The 14,604-nt window shown below is 48.2% G+C and overlaps 1 protein-coding gene across 1 annotated transcript in view; it reads left to right on the top strand.

Annotated features, from left to right (window-relative positions):
* The window catches only part of SLC17A7 (solute carrier family 17 member 7), a 36,274-nt gene that overhangs the window by 8,737 nt on the left and 12,933 nt on the right, over nt 1–14,604 (top strand). The window contains exons 2-9 of the mRNA XM_060281242.1: nt 5,780–6,032; nt 7,119–7,237; nt 7,985–8,099; nt 8,350–8,437; nt 9,609–9,695; nt 9,827–9,969; nt 11,340–11,489; nt 13,293–13,425. Of these exons, the coding sequence (XP_060137225.1) occupies nt 5,780–6,032; nt 7,119–7,237; nt 7,985–8,099; nt 8,350–8,437; nt 9,609–9,695; nt 9,827–9,969; nt 11,340–11,489; nt 13,293–13,425 (1,088 nt within the window). The remainder of the gene's footprint in view (nt 1–5,779; nt 6,033–7,118; nt 7,238–7,984; nt 8,100–8,349; nt 8,438–9,608; nt 9,696–9,826; nt 9,970–11,339; nt 11,490–13,292; nt 13,426–14,604) is intronic.

Below are 14,604 nucleotides of genomic sequence, written 5' to 3' on the forward strand. Positions count from 1 at the left end.
TGGGACAGGCCCTGATTCTGAAGTTGGGTTTTAAAAAAACACACCGCATTGAATATTTAGGAGATGGTGTCTTCAGTTAACTGGGGGAAACTTGTCCATATGATTGGCACATGCAACGACCCGTCAGGTGGACACATGACAGAAAGGTTGTAGCCTGATCATATGCAATGCTATGTGTGCATAAGCCCATTGGTTGTTATAGGCATAGGTGCCCCTTGTTCTGCACAGGATAAAGCTGTTTGGGTGAAATCCTAAGAACACAACTGAGAGTAAGGTCGGGTTCACTGGTATCAATGGATTGAGTAAGCAAGCCCAGGATTCAGCAGTTCATGCCTGATTTGGGGTCATCATTGTGCATGATCATTATAGCGCTTATGTCTTTGGGGTCTCTTTTTGCGCTTTCAATGGGTTGATGCCGAGATCTGGTGGTGTGAACGTGAAGCCAGGCAAGAAATTGGAGCCTTATAAGCTTATGGCACCACCCAAGGTCACTGCAAACCTGCTGGCAGTGGGCAGCTTAGCCAGGGATATTTAAAACCTCGCCTACTAAGCTGCCAACACGACCGTCTTGAGCTGACGTCAGTGAAAAGGATCATATCCAAAGTCGGGCAAGATCCAGTGCAGAACAGTGTGTGTGTGTGTGTGTGTGTGTGTGTGTGTGTTTTGCTATATTACAGAGAGAAAGGAGTGTAGCCCAACCTCTTTGGAAGGACTTAGGTGTATCTTCCATTTTTCAAGCAAGGAAGCTATTTGGTTGGGCGTGACCAATTCAACCCTTTCAAAAGAAAGGAAGCAAATACTTATTGTTGGTGTTGCTCTTGGAGCTCTTCCATAAGGCCTGTTTAGTGAGCCTGATTTGCTGGCACAAAGCATACGCGGAGGGGTCGACTATGTCTGGTCTTTACTGAGTATGCCTTCTGCTTAGTTCAGTTATATAGCAGTGAACATTCACCCTGATTTGCTTGCACAGTGCTGCTAAGTCTGCTTGCTAATGATTTGCTCATCCTACACTTTCCAGTGCATTTCTCCCCCAGCTTCCTAACCCGAAGGATCTGCTGCATTACGGTGCTTTCATCCGCTTCAATCGTGCAAAAGCTAAATTTCCAGTACGCCCTCGAATCCTCCCCATGAAATACTGGCAGTCTGGAGGTGGTTTGCTGCGTTTTCATTTATTTTTATTTTTGTTGCTGCTGTTTCTTCTTTTATATTCTGTTAATTTCTTTTTTTGTAATGGTTGTATCATCCTTGCACTTATGTGTGCTTTGATAGTTGAAAGCTGCTTTGAGCAACTCCTTTGAGGAGGGGAAGAGTGGAGTATGTGGAGCAAAGCAAACAAGCCATTTTTCCGTGCGTGTGTTTTTAAAAAACAAAGGTGTCGTCAACAACAAAAATGACAACAACCAACCCTTGGAGCTCCCTGGTTCCACAACTCCTTCTCCCCTTCCATGCTATAGTCACATTGTCTCCCCAAGAAGCAGCAAGAGGGGGAAGACTGAGAATCTCCCTCCAAAATGCTCAGATCAGCACTTTGAATTGGGCCTGGAAAATGATTGGTAGCCAACGCAGTCACAGCAGGATTGGTGTCATGTGCTCAGTTATAGCCGTGTGGCAAACCCAGGAGCTCAGGGCTGGCTATGCTTTTATCCCCTCTCCCCCTTTTATATTGGAAACAGCCCTGCGAGGTAGGCCAGGCTAAATTAATATATGTACATAATAAGCAGCAGTTTTTGGAATGAAATCATGTAGCGCAGGAGTGCCCTATAAAATCAGATCAAGGGGCATGTGATGGAGGGGTGCTGGGTCCCCCAAAGTATATTCTCTTTTTTTTAGAGAGAGAGGGTTGAAACCAGCATGCCGCCGCCTGAAGCCTGTCGCCTAAACATCATCACCCCCACCCCTCACCGACGAGGACTGCTGTCGTAATTCAAGCAATATATATGGTTTAATGTCAGACAAATTGCACCCAAATGCTTTGGGGTGTTTCCAGCGCTGTGTGTTTGTGCGCACATGTGATTTCAGGAGTCTTTTTTGGTATGTGATAATAGCACATCTTCCTGAGCGTTTTTGGTGTTGATGCACGATGTGCTTTAGTCACCATCTGAAGAAATGGCAGTCTTTCAGAATTTTTTCTTTCTTTCTTCTGAGGCAGATTGATTTGTCTGTTAAAGAGACAGCGAAAAGGGCTTTTTATATTTTAAAAATGGTGACCCTAAGGAGGCAGTCTGAAATGCTGCCCTCTGAAAGGGCTCCAATGGGTAGAAATGTAGCAGGCAAATACTTTCCTGACAAGTTGGTGGGAAACTAGTCACTAGCTAAATTGTTTCTGTATGCTGAGATCCTGTTAAAGGTGTAATCCAGGTGGTTGTCTTGCTTGTGGGATCATATTAGGGGGCGGGATAAGAGGAAACGAGCCTATCCTAGCAACAGCTGCCACCAGTGTTGGAACTCTGGCATAGCCTATCAGATTTCTATGTTGTTTTTTCACCCAATGAGCTCAGTATTGTTACAACAGTCCTGTGAGGGAGGCCAGGCTGGCCCAAGGTCACTCGGCAAGCTCTGTGCCAAGGATTTTTGCTTGAATGCTCTCACCACTACATGACAAATGACAAGTCACTTGTAGTTTCTGGTTGGATTAGGTTGAACAGTTTTAAACCAGTTTTCATGGAAAAGTGGGGTGTTCAGCGCTCCAGTGAAGGGGGAAAGCTCTAAGGAAATCCCAAACCCTCTTCTCTCTAACCACACCACTACTCTGGGCTCTTAAAGAATTCAGCACACAGGCCCAAGACACAAATTTGGGGGCAAAATAAGATGGGGTGTGCCTGGAGTCGCACTAGCACAGGCATCCCCAAACTTGGCCCTCCAGATGTTTTGGAACTACAATTCCCATCATCCCTGACCACTAGTCCATTTAGCTAGGGATGATGGGAGTTGTAGTGTCAAAACATCTGGAGGGCCAAGTTTGGGGATGCCTACACTAGCACAACTAGGGTTGTGTGCACACCATACAGTACATTTAAAGCAATTGGCTTCTGCCAGATAACCTTGGGAACTGTAGTTTGCTGCTCACAGAACTACAATTCTGAGCACCCTTTAACAAACTGCAACTCCCAGGATTCCTTAGGGGAAGTCATGTGCTTTCAAATGTAAGGTACGTACGCAGCCACGTTGCAGCATGCCAGCAGAGGGTTTTGTTAACAGTTTAAAAAATAAAAATTGGGTGGGGGAGGAACCGGAGATCTGGGGCCTGGCACAAAGGACCTGGAGCTCAGGACCCCTGGGTCACAACCTCACAATGCCACCTATTTGAAATTTTAGCCAAATTACGATCCACAGTCCCATGTAACTAGGGGATTTGGGAAGAGTGTCACCCAGTTGTTTTAAGAATCCCTCCTTGCTAAGATATGGACTCTGCATGTACACCATACATTTAAAGCACATCCTGCCACCTCAAAGAATGCTGGGAGCTGTATTTTGTTAAATGCGCTGCTGGGAATTGTAGCTCTGTGAGGGGCAAACGGCGTCTCCCAGGATTATCCGGAGGCGGGCGGGATGTGCTTTAAACGTACAGAATGGGTGCGCAATGTCAGGTGCATATTTGTACTCACGAAAACTGGTTGGCTTACGGATCTGGCGGAGGCTGCCTGTGCAGGAGAGGGCAGGGAGGAACGAGGGACTGAAGGGAAGGGACGATACGAGGGGGCTCAGAAAGAAGGCCTTTCTGTCGCCTCCGTTGCTAAGGGAAAGGAGTTGTTCTCGGGCCCGGTGCCGAGATTGAGCTCAGAGCCCATCTGCACCAGCTCTGATGGGAACAGCTTCTGCGTGGGCAGCCGCCGCCTCCCCACCAGGCTGACGAGACAGTGTGTAAGAGCGGGAAGGGGGCGGTGATGGACGAGGACTTGGGGGTGCTCCAAGCCCCTCTGAAATCTTTGGCAGGGAGGGAACTTCCCCGCGTCTGATCCCACCCTCTCTACTCTCAGGTCAGTCTGGCCCTACTGCCTGCATCTACGCAGAGTCACCTGACGCAGTTCCTTACAAGGATGCAATGGTGGGTGGGCGGCCTCCCATCCGCTTAGCTAATGCGATACCTTTCCCATTTCTGCTGCTCCTGTCAAGTCTATATGCAGCTCCCTGCCATCCTGCTTTCCTAGCATAAGGACTGCCACACTTTTCTCCATTTTCTGCTCTCTGCCTTACAGCTTTGGCATGTTGAGCTCCAAGAAGCCAGGGGTCAGGGGACCAGCCAGAGGGCCGCATTCCCTTCAGGGCAGCCTTCTGAGGGCCACATATCTGCAGTTTGTGGAGCCAGAGGAAAATGTGGGTGGAGCCATGAATGTAAATTTTACCTCTGCACAGGAGGACAGTTTGTACACATGCTCACACATCCATATCCTCCATGTAGGCAGGCCAGAGGCATCATCAGAGCCCAGAGACACATTCCAGCCAATCAGAAACATTTGTGGGAGTGAAGGAAGGCCAGAGAAGGGCGTGGCCTGGGGAGATTTCTGAGGGCCACGTAGAGGGGCTTGGAGGGCCACGCTTTTCCCCAGGCCTGAGATTCCCCATCTCTGCAATACACAAGAGAGAGAGAGAGAGAGAGGAGCCTTTTTCTACTGGCTTTTGTATTTTAAAAATGGAGTGGCAACAGTGCTTTATCCCTACATGCTTTGAGACAAGTCAACCCACAGATTCTGCGCTGGACACAAACTCACCCCATTAGTCTGCAAGGCTTCCTGAGTTGCCATCTGAGAACTTGTAATCTATTGCCGATGGGCCTTTCCCCATGCCAGGAGGCCTTCCTCGCCCTCTTTCCCCCTTCCTCCACCCAGTTTTCTTCATTTAACACTGAAAATTGAAGAGTTCTGTGAAACCTAAAGCGAGTGAGATATGATTGGCAAGAGTGAACTCTGGACGCCAGGTGGGCCACCGAATTAAGTTTCCAAGCTCATTTTCAGAGGCAGCCCCACAGAAGGCATGTTAGCGTGAAGGATGGGGGAGAAATCAGATTCAGGTCACATTTAAAGGTGAACCTTCCTCACTTACACTTTCTGAAGCAATACACGGAATGGAAGAATATTTTCCTGTGAAATTCACGATTCTCTGAATTTTGCAAGGCAGTTCTCCAGCCAAGCAAATGTGCGCAAAAATGCATGTGTGTAAAATGTGTGCATAAAAGTAAAAAAAGGAGACAAAAGGGTTCTGGAATAACTAAACCAGAATGAAGTTTTTCAGTTTTTCACCATGCCTATCAGATCAGCACCCCCAATCCTGCGCAGGTCTACTCAGAGATAAGCACCTCTGGATTTGATGGGGCACTCCCTATTTCTACTATTGCTTCACACATTACAGAGCCCTGACTGTTTCCCAGGCTCAAATGCTGGTGGGTTTTGGAGAGAACTTTAGAAACATAAAACAAAGACCACAAGCCAATGCAGAAATGTGGAAAACCGCATTTAAGATTGGAAAAAAATGAGAAACAGAGAGAAACCAAAACTTCCCAATTCACCCATTCTTTCCCACAAGCATCTCCTTCCCCTCCCTGGCAGAAAAAATACAACAATAACCTCTTAACTGACAACTTGCTGCCCTTTCATGACAGCCTGAGGTGGCTGCCTTCCTTTCCCCAATGGTAGAGACGTCCCTGATATCAATAAAGGAGTGGAAAGAAGGCAATGAGGCAGAATATGCTCACCTCATGGGAACATATTTGAACCTTTGCTTTTTCTGGGTTGTCAGCTTTAGGTCCTACCCTTCAAGCCTTCCTCTTATCTCCGACTTCTAGGATCCTTGAACGGAAACAGGCAGGTGGGGAGACCATTGAGCTGACTGAAGAGGGCCGGCCTGTTGAGGTGACTGAGAAGCACCAGCCCATCGTCGACTGCACCTGCTGTGGCCTCCCTCGCCGCTACATCATCGCCATCCTCTGTGGCCTGGGCTTCTGCATCAGCTTCGGCATCCGCTGCAACCTGGGCGTGGCCATCGTCAGCATGGTCAACAACAACACCGTCTACGAAGGGGACAAGCTCATTGTGAAGGTGAGACTGTCCTCCCTCTGGAGCAGGGGTGGGCTTTTTTCTGTTGAGGGCCAAGGGACGCGGGTGGTGCTGTGGTCTATACCACTGAGCCTCTTGGGCTTGCCGATCGGAAGGTCGGTGGTTCAAATCCTGCCGACGGGGTTAGCTCCTGTTGCTCTGTCCCAGCTCCCAACCTAGCAGTTTGAAAGCACACAAGTGCAAGTGGATAAATAGGTACCGCTGTGGTGGGAAGATAAACGGCATTTCCCTGCACTCTGGTTTCCGTCACGGTGTCCCATTGTACCAGAAGCGGTTTAGTCATGCTGGCCACATGACCTGGAAAGCTGTCTGTGGACAAACACCGGCTCCCTCAGCCTGAAAGCGAAATGAGCACCACAACCCCATAGTCGCCTTTGACTGGACTTAACCGCCGAGGGGTCCTTTACCTTTACCTTTAATCTGTTGGAGGCCACAGGGCAGTGCTGGGTGGCCAATTATGGGCAGAGCCAGAGACAAAAGGGTTCTGGAATAACTAAACCAGAATGAAGTTTTTCAGTTTTTCACCATGCCTATCAGATCAGCACCCTCAATCCTGTGCAGGTCTACTCCGAGATAAGCACCTCTGGATTTGATGGGGCACTCCCTATTTTTACTATTGCTTCACACATTACAGAGCCCTGACTGTTTCCCAGGCTCAATCTTCTATCTGGCCCTCCAGATGTTGATGAACCACAACTCCCATTAGCTCCAGTAAGCGTGGTCAATGGCTAGGGATGCTGGGAGTTGTAGTTAAGCAGCATCTAGAGAGCCACTGGTTCCCCACACCTGGACTAGGTTGACCACCGCAGTGGACTAGGATGACCTTCCAACTCTATGATTCTATGGTTGGATACACAACATACACTTAAAGCACAAGCTTCCTCCCAAAGAATTATGGGAAATGTAGTTCACTCCTGACAGAGCTACAGTGCAGAGTACCATTAACGTAAACTACAGTTCCCAGGATTCTTGGCTGGACGTTGAATGGATGGTGCAACTGTGACTGAAGTCCTGCTGCTGGCTGTAATCGGGAACTGAATCTCTCCTCTATTCTTCTCACCACTTCAGAAAGCGGAGTTCAACTGGGATCCTGAGACAGTGGGCATGATTCATGGATCCTTCTTCTGGGGTTACATCGTCACCCAGATCCCAGGAGGGTTCATAGCACAGAAATTTGCTGCTAACAGGTAAGACGCAGGTAGGGTTTTTTTTTTAGTGTGTGTATGTGTACAGTAAATCAAAGAGGGGGAACATGCAGATTTTGGCTCACACCTGGTGATCTCATTCTCTAGAACAGGAATAGGAAGATACCTTGGTCCATTTGGGATAGCTCATTATCTGGTGAAAGATAAAGATCATGAAAATTGACTGTACCTTTGTATAAACCAGATTATCACTGCAGCAAAAATTTGGTATTTTGTGTCTTTTTTTAAAAAAAAAGTTTGTGGTTCTTTTCAAGTAAACTTTAGTTGATAATTTAAGAAGTAAGTTTAGCGTGCAAGAAATTTGCAAGCACTGATCCCACAATAAACACCTATCTTGAAACACACGTGCATACATAGACCCTCGCTAGAGAAAGCGGAGGTTCCTTATGGTGTTTCCTAGGCAGTGGGGGAAAGAAGGAAGCTGTCCTCTGACTGGACAGGTCTCTAGTCTCTACAGCTCTCGTGTATACCCTACGGGAAGAGGCAGGGAGCTGTTCAGAGCAATTGGCTGACTATCAGAATGTGGATGTGGGACATGGGTTCAAATCCCCCTTCAGCCATGAGAGTCACTGGTGATTAAGGCGAGTGACTCCCTATCACTTCACAGGCTCATGGGGACCAAAAAACCTCTGTAAATATCAAAGGAATAATGGTGAGAGGGAAAGCAAACGGGCTGGGCTTTCTTTCTTTTTTTACAGCTTTTCTTAACACCTGCCTTTTGGTCCACAGGGTTTTTGGCTTTGCCATTGTGGCGACATCAACCCTGAACATGCTCATTCCATCGGCCGCAAGGGTCCACTTTGGCTGCGTGATCTTCGTGCGGATCCTGCAAGGCCTTGTGGAGGTAAGGCCCGCACCCCTAATCTCCGCGCTTTTGCACCGCCCCGTAATATTGACCTCTCCACCTTCCTCTCCGAAGCCTCAGCTCCCTTCCTCGGGGCACTTAGCCCTCTTGTAAAGAATGGAGTCAAGGTGGGACAGAGTTATGGGTCGGAAGCAGAGCTTGTTCCTTGGGCCTGCCTCTTTTCTCTCTCTCTCTCCAGTGGAAAGGTAGCTCTGATCTCTATGTAACTCTCTGTGCCCTCCACCTCCAGGGGGTCACCTACCCAGCATGCCACGGTATCTGGAGCAAATGGGCACCCCCCCTGGAACGCAGCCGCCTGGCGACAACAGCCTTCTGTGGTAAGGTAACATGTTCACCGACCATCAAAGTTAAATGGGCGGGGAGGGCCTCCCATGCAAAATACCATGGTTGCCGCCTTGAACCTGATGTCCTTTGGCTTCTGGCTTGTTGAAATTTCTTAAGCAGAAGCCTAGAAGACCTGTCCCAAAGTCTAGATCAAAACGCATCACATCCTGGTTTGGTTTGACATGTTGGAACAGCGCTTGGTGAGTGACTCACTTTCGCAAAACTCACTGGACATGCCCTAAAAAGTTGCTTTCACACGAGGACTGCTTCGCTTCTGAGGATTTGAGACAGTGGTTCCATACAGAGTTTAACATACAGTGGTGCCTTGACTTATGAATTTAATTCGTTCCGAAGGGACCTTCGTAGGTCGGAAAATCCGTAAGTCGAAAAGCGCCATTGGAAACATGATTTCCTATAGGAATGCATTGGAAATGGAAAAATTTGTAAGTCGAAGCAACCCCTATCTAAAACCGCTGCGGTTTCCGTTCGGATGTTGAGAAATTCGTAAGTGTGTGGCCATTTGCCCCATTTGTAAGTCGATAAATTCGGTTGTCAAGTCATTCGTAAGTCGAGGTACCATTGTAATGCCACGTTGTCTAGCAATTCCTAACTCCACAGCCAGGATCCTTCTGTAGTGTTTATTCAGAAGGAATGAATTCCCAGTTAGCAAAGGTCCCCCGCGACTTTCGCAGTTCCCCCCCCCTTGCAAATTCTGTCCCTCTTACTGTTCTTGCTGAACAGGAAACAGCACTGCTGGTGGGTAACTGACGAATTGCCCCCAAATTGCCCCGTTATTTGACATGTTCCTGTTTCACAAGGAGAGGATGTTGAACACTGCTTTCCTCTCGTCCTCTCCCCACCCCCTTTTCTTCCTTTTTCATAGCAGCTAGTCATGGAACAGCGAGTGTGGAAGCAACCTCAGAGGGATAACGAGGGTTGCTAGGAGTCAGGCAGTAAAGGCTGTTCCAGTCAAGCAAATGGGGGGCACTGCCCCACCAAGCTCAGCCTGCCATCAGCCAGACCCCCACGCCTGGCTGCCTTCTTCCTTACAGCCAGCTGGTCACCCTGACTTCTGCCCTGCCAGTCCCAATGAGCACCAGTCCCCACTGGGGTTAGGAATCCCAGCTTGTATCCCTAGCTAACCTTTCCCCTATACCTTTACAGGCTCTTACGCAGGGGCTGTGGTGGCCATGCCTCTCGCCGGGATCCTAGTGCAGTATTCCGGGTGGAGCTCGGTATTCTACGTCTACGGTAAGCCAGCCATGAGGCCAACGGGCAAAATAACTCTTTGGCTGCCATGCCTTCTCCGTTGCCCAAAGCTCGTTGGATCAGATCGTAGGTCCCTTCCCTCCAACCGTTTCTGCAATTCTGTCCCTTGGCAGGCAGCTTTGGTATCTTCTGGTATATCTTCTGGCTGATGGTTTCCTACGAGAGTCCTGCGCAGCACCCAACCATCACCGAGGAAGAGAGGAAATACATAGAAGAAAGCATTGGAGAAAGTGCCAGTCTTATGAATCCCCTTCTGGTCAGTGCCTTGCATTGCTCTCTTGCCATTCATATGGCGCCATCAACGTGCACGGAGCCTTAACAAAGTGTGGCGTAGTGGCTAAAGTGCCAGGCTACGACACCGGGAAACCAGGGTTCAAATCCTCCCTTGGCTGCGAGGCCTGGTTACTGCCTCTCGGCCTAACCTACCTCGCAGGGTTCTTGTGAGGATAATATGGGGAGGGGGGGGAGAACCACGTGCACTACCTTGAGCTTATAGGATGAAGCGTTGAAAAATGAAAATAAGAAAGAAGGCAGGAGGTAAAAAAGACAGGTCCCAAGCTACAGAGTTCCCTGGGAAGAGGGGTTGGCTGCTAAACCACTCTGAGAATGGTACCTGTGTGATGGGAATAGGGGGCACCCTTAACAAACTACAGTTCCCAGGATTCTTTGGGGTAAGACTAATTGTTCAAAGTGGTAAGGTAAAGGTAAAGGGACCCCTGACCATTAGGTCCAGTCGTGACCGACTGTGGGGTTGTGCGCTCATCTCGCATTATTGATCGAGGGAGCCGGCGTATAGCTTCCAGGTCATGTGGCCAGCATGACAAAGCCACTTCTGGCGAACCAGAGCAGCACACGGAAACGCCGTTTGCCTTCCCGCTGTAGTGGTTCCTATTTATCTACTTGCATTTTGATGTGCTTTCGAACTGCTAGGTTGGCAGGAGCTGGGACCGAGCAACAGGAGCTCACCGCGCCACAGGGATTCGAACCGCTGACCTTTTGATCAGCAAGCCCTAGGCTCAGTGGTTTAACCCACAGAGCCACCTGGGTCCCTTTTCAAAGTGGTAGAATACTGCTTTAAATGCCTAGTGCATATGTGGTCTAGTGGTGGTATAAGGCGGGTGTCCTGGGAGACAGTTCCAAGCATACTGGGCTTCAGGGCAGGGTTTTATGAGGAGGGAAAAGAGACATGTGGACAGGTGAGGGTGGTGAAGGTGGAGGAGCAAAGACCATGGGCAAGGATAAGAGAGAGCGGAGAGAGAAACTGTGCACACACCATACATTTAAAGCACGACTTCCCCCAAAGAATCCTGGGAGCTGTAGTTTAAGGGTGCTGAGAGTTATAGCTCTGTGAGGGGAAAACTACAGCTCCCAGGATTTGGGGAGCAAGGAAGCATATGCTTTAAATGTATGGTGGTGAGGAGGCAGACATTGAAGATCTCTCTGCAGTAGGGAGCTCTCGGCACCGGCACCTTCACGGGGCACCATTTTTGAGGAGGCAAGTGGCCTCGGAAGTCCTGCGACAGCACTGCGGTGGGGATACGCGAGGATGTGAGGCAACTCCATTAATGTTTCCACCTCTCTCTCTCTCTCTCTCTCTCTCTCTCTCCCCTCCCCACCTCTTGGCAGAAATTCAAAGCCCCCTGGCGCAAGTTCTTCACTTCCATGCCTGTCTATGCCATTATTGTGGCCAACTTTTGCCGGAGCTGGACCTTCTATTTGCTCTTAATTAGCCAGCCGGCCTATTTTGAAGAAGTCTTTGGCTTTGAAATCAGCAAGGTGAGAAAAATTGCCCTTGGTCTGAGGTGTGTGTGTGTGTGCGCGCGCGCGCACTCTTGCATGTGTCAGGGCAAGAAATTGGAAACTAGTCCATAAGTTCTCTTCGCTGTTTTTATTACTGATTTTGAAATTGTTCTAACCCAGTCTTGGGACCTACTGGTGAAGAGTGGTGGATATTGCTGCCGTTGTTAATTTATTAATTAGCAGAGGGTGTTTCATTCTGTGCTGATAAGAGAAAGGAAAGGTGCCCCTAGCCACGTGGCAATTGTTCTTCCATCGTATGCTGGGGCAAGGTTGAGCAGGAATGCACTCAGAGGAAACAGGCTCAAAAATCCAAAACAAAGTCACACACAGAGAGAAGGAACCAAGATGTTCCGTTTGTTAAAAAAATTAAAAATAATAAGTTGCATTACTGAAATAAATGCACTTTTCGACGATATTCTAATTTCCCGAGTTTCACTTGTATATTGCGCAAATGCTTAGAAATCCTGATACAGCTTATTTTATGGTGTGTCTTATTTTTGGGGAAACAGGGTATGTGCAGTATAGACTTTTTTTTAAAAAGAAGACAAATATAAAACTTCAGAAATTAGCAGGATCAAATTTCAGGATCCCAAAACGTACATCTACACAGCTGCAGCGCATGGGCAAGGTGTGGGTGTGTGGTTGGAGCGACAATCAGGCCCGGCTCTAGGGGTAGTCTCGGTGGCGCGGGGCGCCAGGGCGCTGGGCCGGCAGGAGGGCACTGCGCCCGCGCACCAGGGTTTGAAGTCCTTTGACAGAATTATATAATGTTTTCAACATGGGTGTTCGGTGGAAGGGCAGTTCCCCCACCACCAGGAACCATAACCCCAAGATTCCTGACTTTCACTTTTGTTTTTAAAGAGAGCATGGGTTATATCCAATGGGTTATTGGCAACTAAATTTCACTCAGACTAGACCCATTGGAATTAATGGGCCTGACTTAGCCATGTTCATTCATTTCAGTGGGTCTGCTTTGAGTAAAACATATTTAAACACCACCCAATGTTATCAGGCTAATTTCTCACCCAAAAAGCGAGAAGAAAGGTACCTGCACATTTTTGTCTTGTTTCTTTGAGTTTCTGCCATCGGGACGGAGATATAGAACAATGCAGGCAAGAACGAGCCGTCTCAAGAACAGTTTCTTCTCTAGAGCGATTTTGGCCTTAAATGGAAAGTCTGGACTTTGAAGTCATCTTATTTTACTTGTTATATTGTATTGTACTGCATTGTTTTAATTAGTGTTTTGTAGTAATTTTGGATTATGTGGAATATCTGAGCTTTATCTGAGTGGATGTGGTAACCGAGTAATTTCCTTGTTCCCGCAAGGGGACAATGACAGTAAAGATTATCTTATCTTATCAGTTTTACGCAACTTAAGAGTTTTCTTCAACTGAGCCCTACGTATAGTCAACCCATTGAAATTCATGGTCATGGCAGTCTTACTTTCAGTGGGTCTGCTCTGAGGAAGACTTTAGTTGGATAAAACTCTGAAGTTTGCAGAACCTGCTACATGAGACAAAAAGTATAGGCACTATTCTCATTTTTTTGTGTGAGAAATAAGCCGTATCCCGCCCTTCCAGTGTTCTGTTTGGACACAAACACATACACTGCCCCCCTCCCCACTTGAAAAATATCCTGCAGGTGCCCTTGGTCATAAAAGTAATGTTCAAAAGAAAAAAATACTCCACATGACAGCTGGATTTTCTTAACTGTTTTTAAACATCCTCCTGTGCCTGGAACTTATGGGCTGCCTCTTCCTTTTCATCTCTTCCTATGCAGGTGGGCATGCTTTCTGCTTTGCCTCACCTGGTCATGACGATCATCGTGCCCATTGGGGGCCAAATCGCCGACTACCTGCGGACGCGAAGGATCATGTCTACCACAAACGTCCGCAAGATGATGAACTGTGGGGGTGAGAGAGAAAGGCATTGTTGGAGAAAAGGCTCAGGGAGGAGGGTTAAGGCTTGGTTGAGAGATACCCGGACTCCAGTAAGGGGCAGGTGGCTGGCTTGGCAGTGGGAAAGGTTTCTAGAGAAAAGTGTCCAGGCTAGGAGCAGGGGACCTGCTGCCCTCCAGAACTTGCTCCCAACTCCCATCTGCCCCCAGCTAGCATGGCAAATATCCAGGGATGATGGAAATTGGAGCCCAGCAGCATCTAGGGCAGGCATAGGCAACCTTGGCTCTCCAGGTGTTTTGGAACTACAACTCCCATGATCCTTAGCCAACAGGGCCAGTGGTCAGGGATCATGGGAGTTGTAGTTCCAAAACATCTGGAGAGCCAAGGTTGCCTATGCCTGATCTAGGGGGTTTCGCACCCCCAGAATAGGCAGTACTGAGAGTGCCACAATATTTGAAGCAAATGCGTTCGAGACAGAATCCAGGAACTTGCACAGGTTTCTGAGAATCTCTCTTTTCACTGAGATTTCTTTCTTTCTTTCTTTCTTTCTTTCTTTCTTTCTTTCTTTCTTTCTTTCTTTCTTTCTTTCTTTCGCAGAGACAGGCACACCTCAGGTTTTTAGCACTCATGGATGCAAAATCCCTTAGAGATTCTTGTATTCTGCTTAGAATGCTTTTCTGGGGTTTCTAGTCGCCCTGGGCAATGGCGGCTTCACCCAGCAGTTTATTGTAGGTTAAACTGCCATCGCTCAGCCACCAGTGCCTGGTGCGCAGAGGAAGGGAAAAGTTACATTGGGAGCGGAGGCAGTTTCACCCCAGCACCTTGCGGGTCTGAGGACAATGCAGCTTGTTCCTCCCTCTGCTTTTCAACATTGCAATGTATCACTCTATCACGATGTTTAGCTGGTGATACATCACAGTGTTGAAAAGCTGATAACTCCCAGCCCTGGTTTCCTAGTAGAAGGGCTTGAGAAATCACCACATATCCCTGTCCTGTGGATTGCAGTGGACCCTGCGCTCTTGCTTTTAGCAAGGTCTCCTCTTGCCCGTTCACTTTTCACAAAGTTGCAACCTCCCCTGACCCTCATTTATTCATGAATCAGTCTTATACCCAAGTCCATATAACCCAGGACCGCACTGCAGACCAAACCCTTAATGCTGGCCTTCCCGAATTTGGCACATTCTGGGTGTGGTT

The sequence above is a fragment of the Zootoca vivipara genome, chromosome 13 (assembly GCF_963506605.1).
Source record: "Zootoca vivipara chromosome 13, rZooViv1.1, whole genome shotgun sequence".
In the NCBI taxonomy this organism is placed as follows: Eukaryota; Metazoa; Chordata; class Lepidosauria; order Squamata; family Lacertidae; genus Zootoca; species Zootoca vivipara.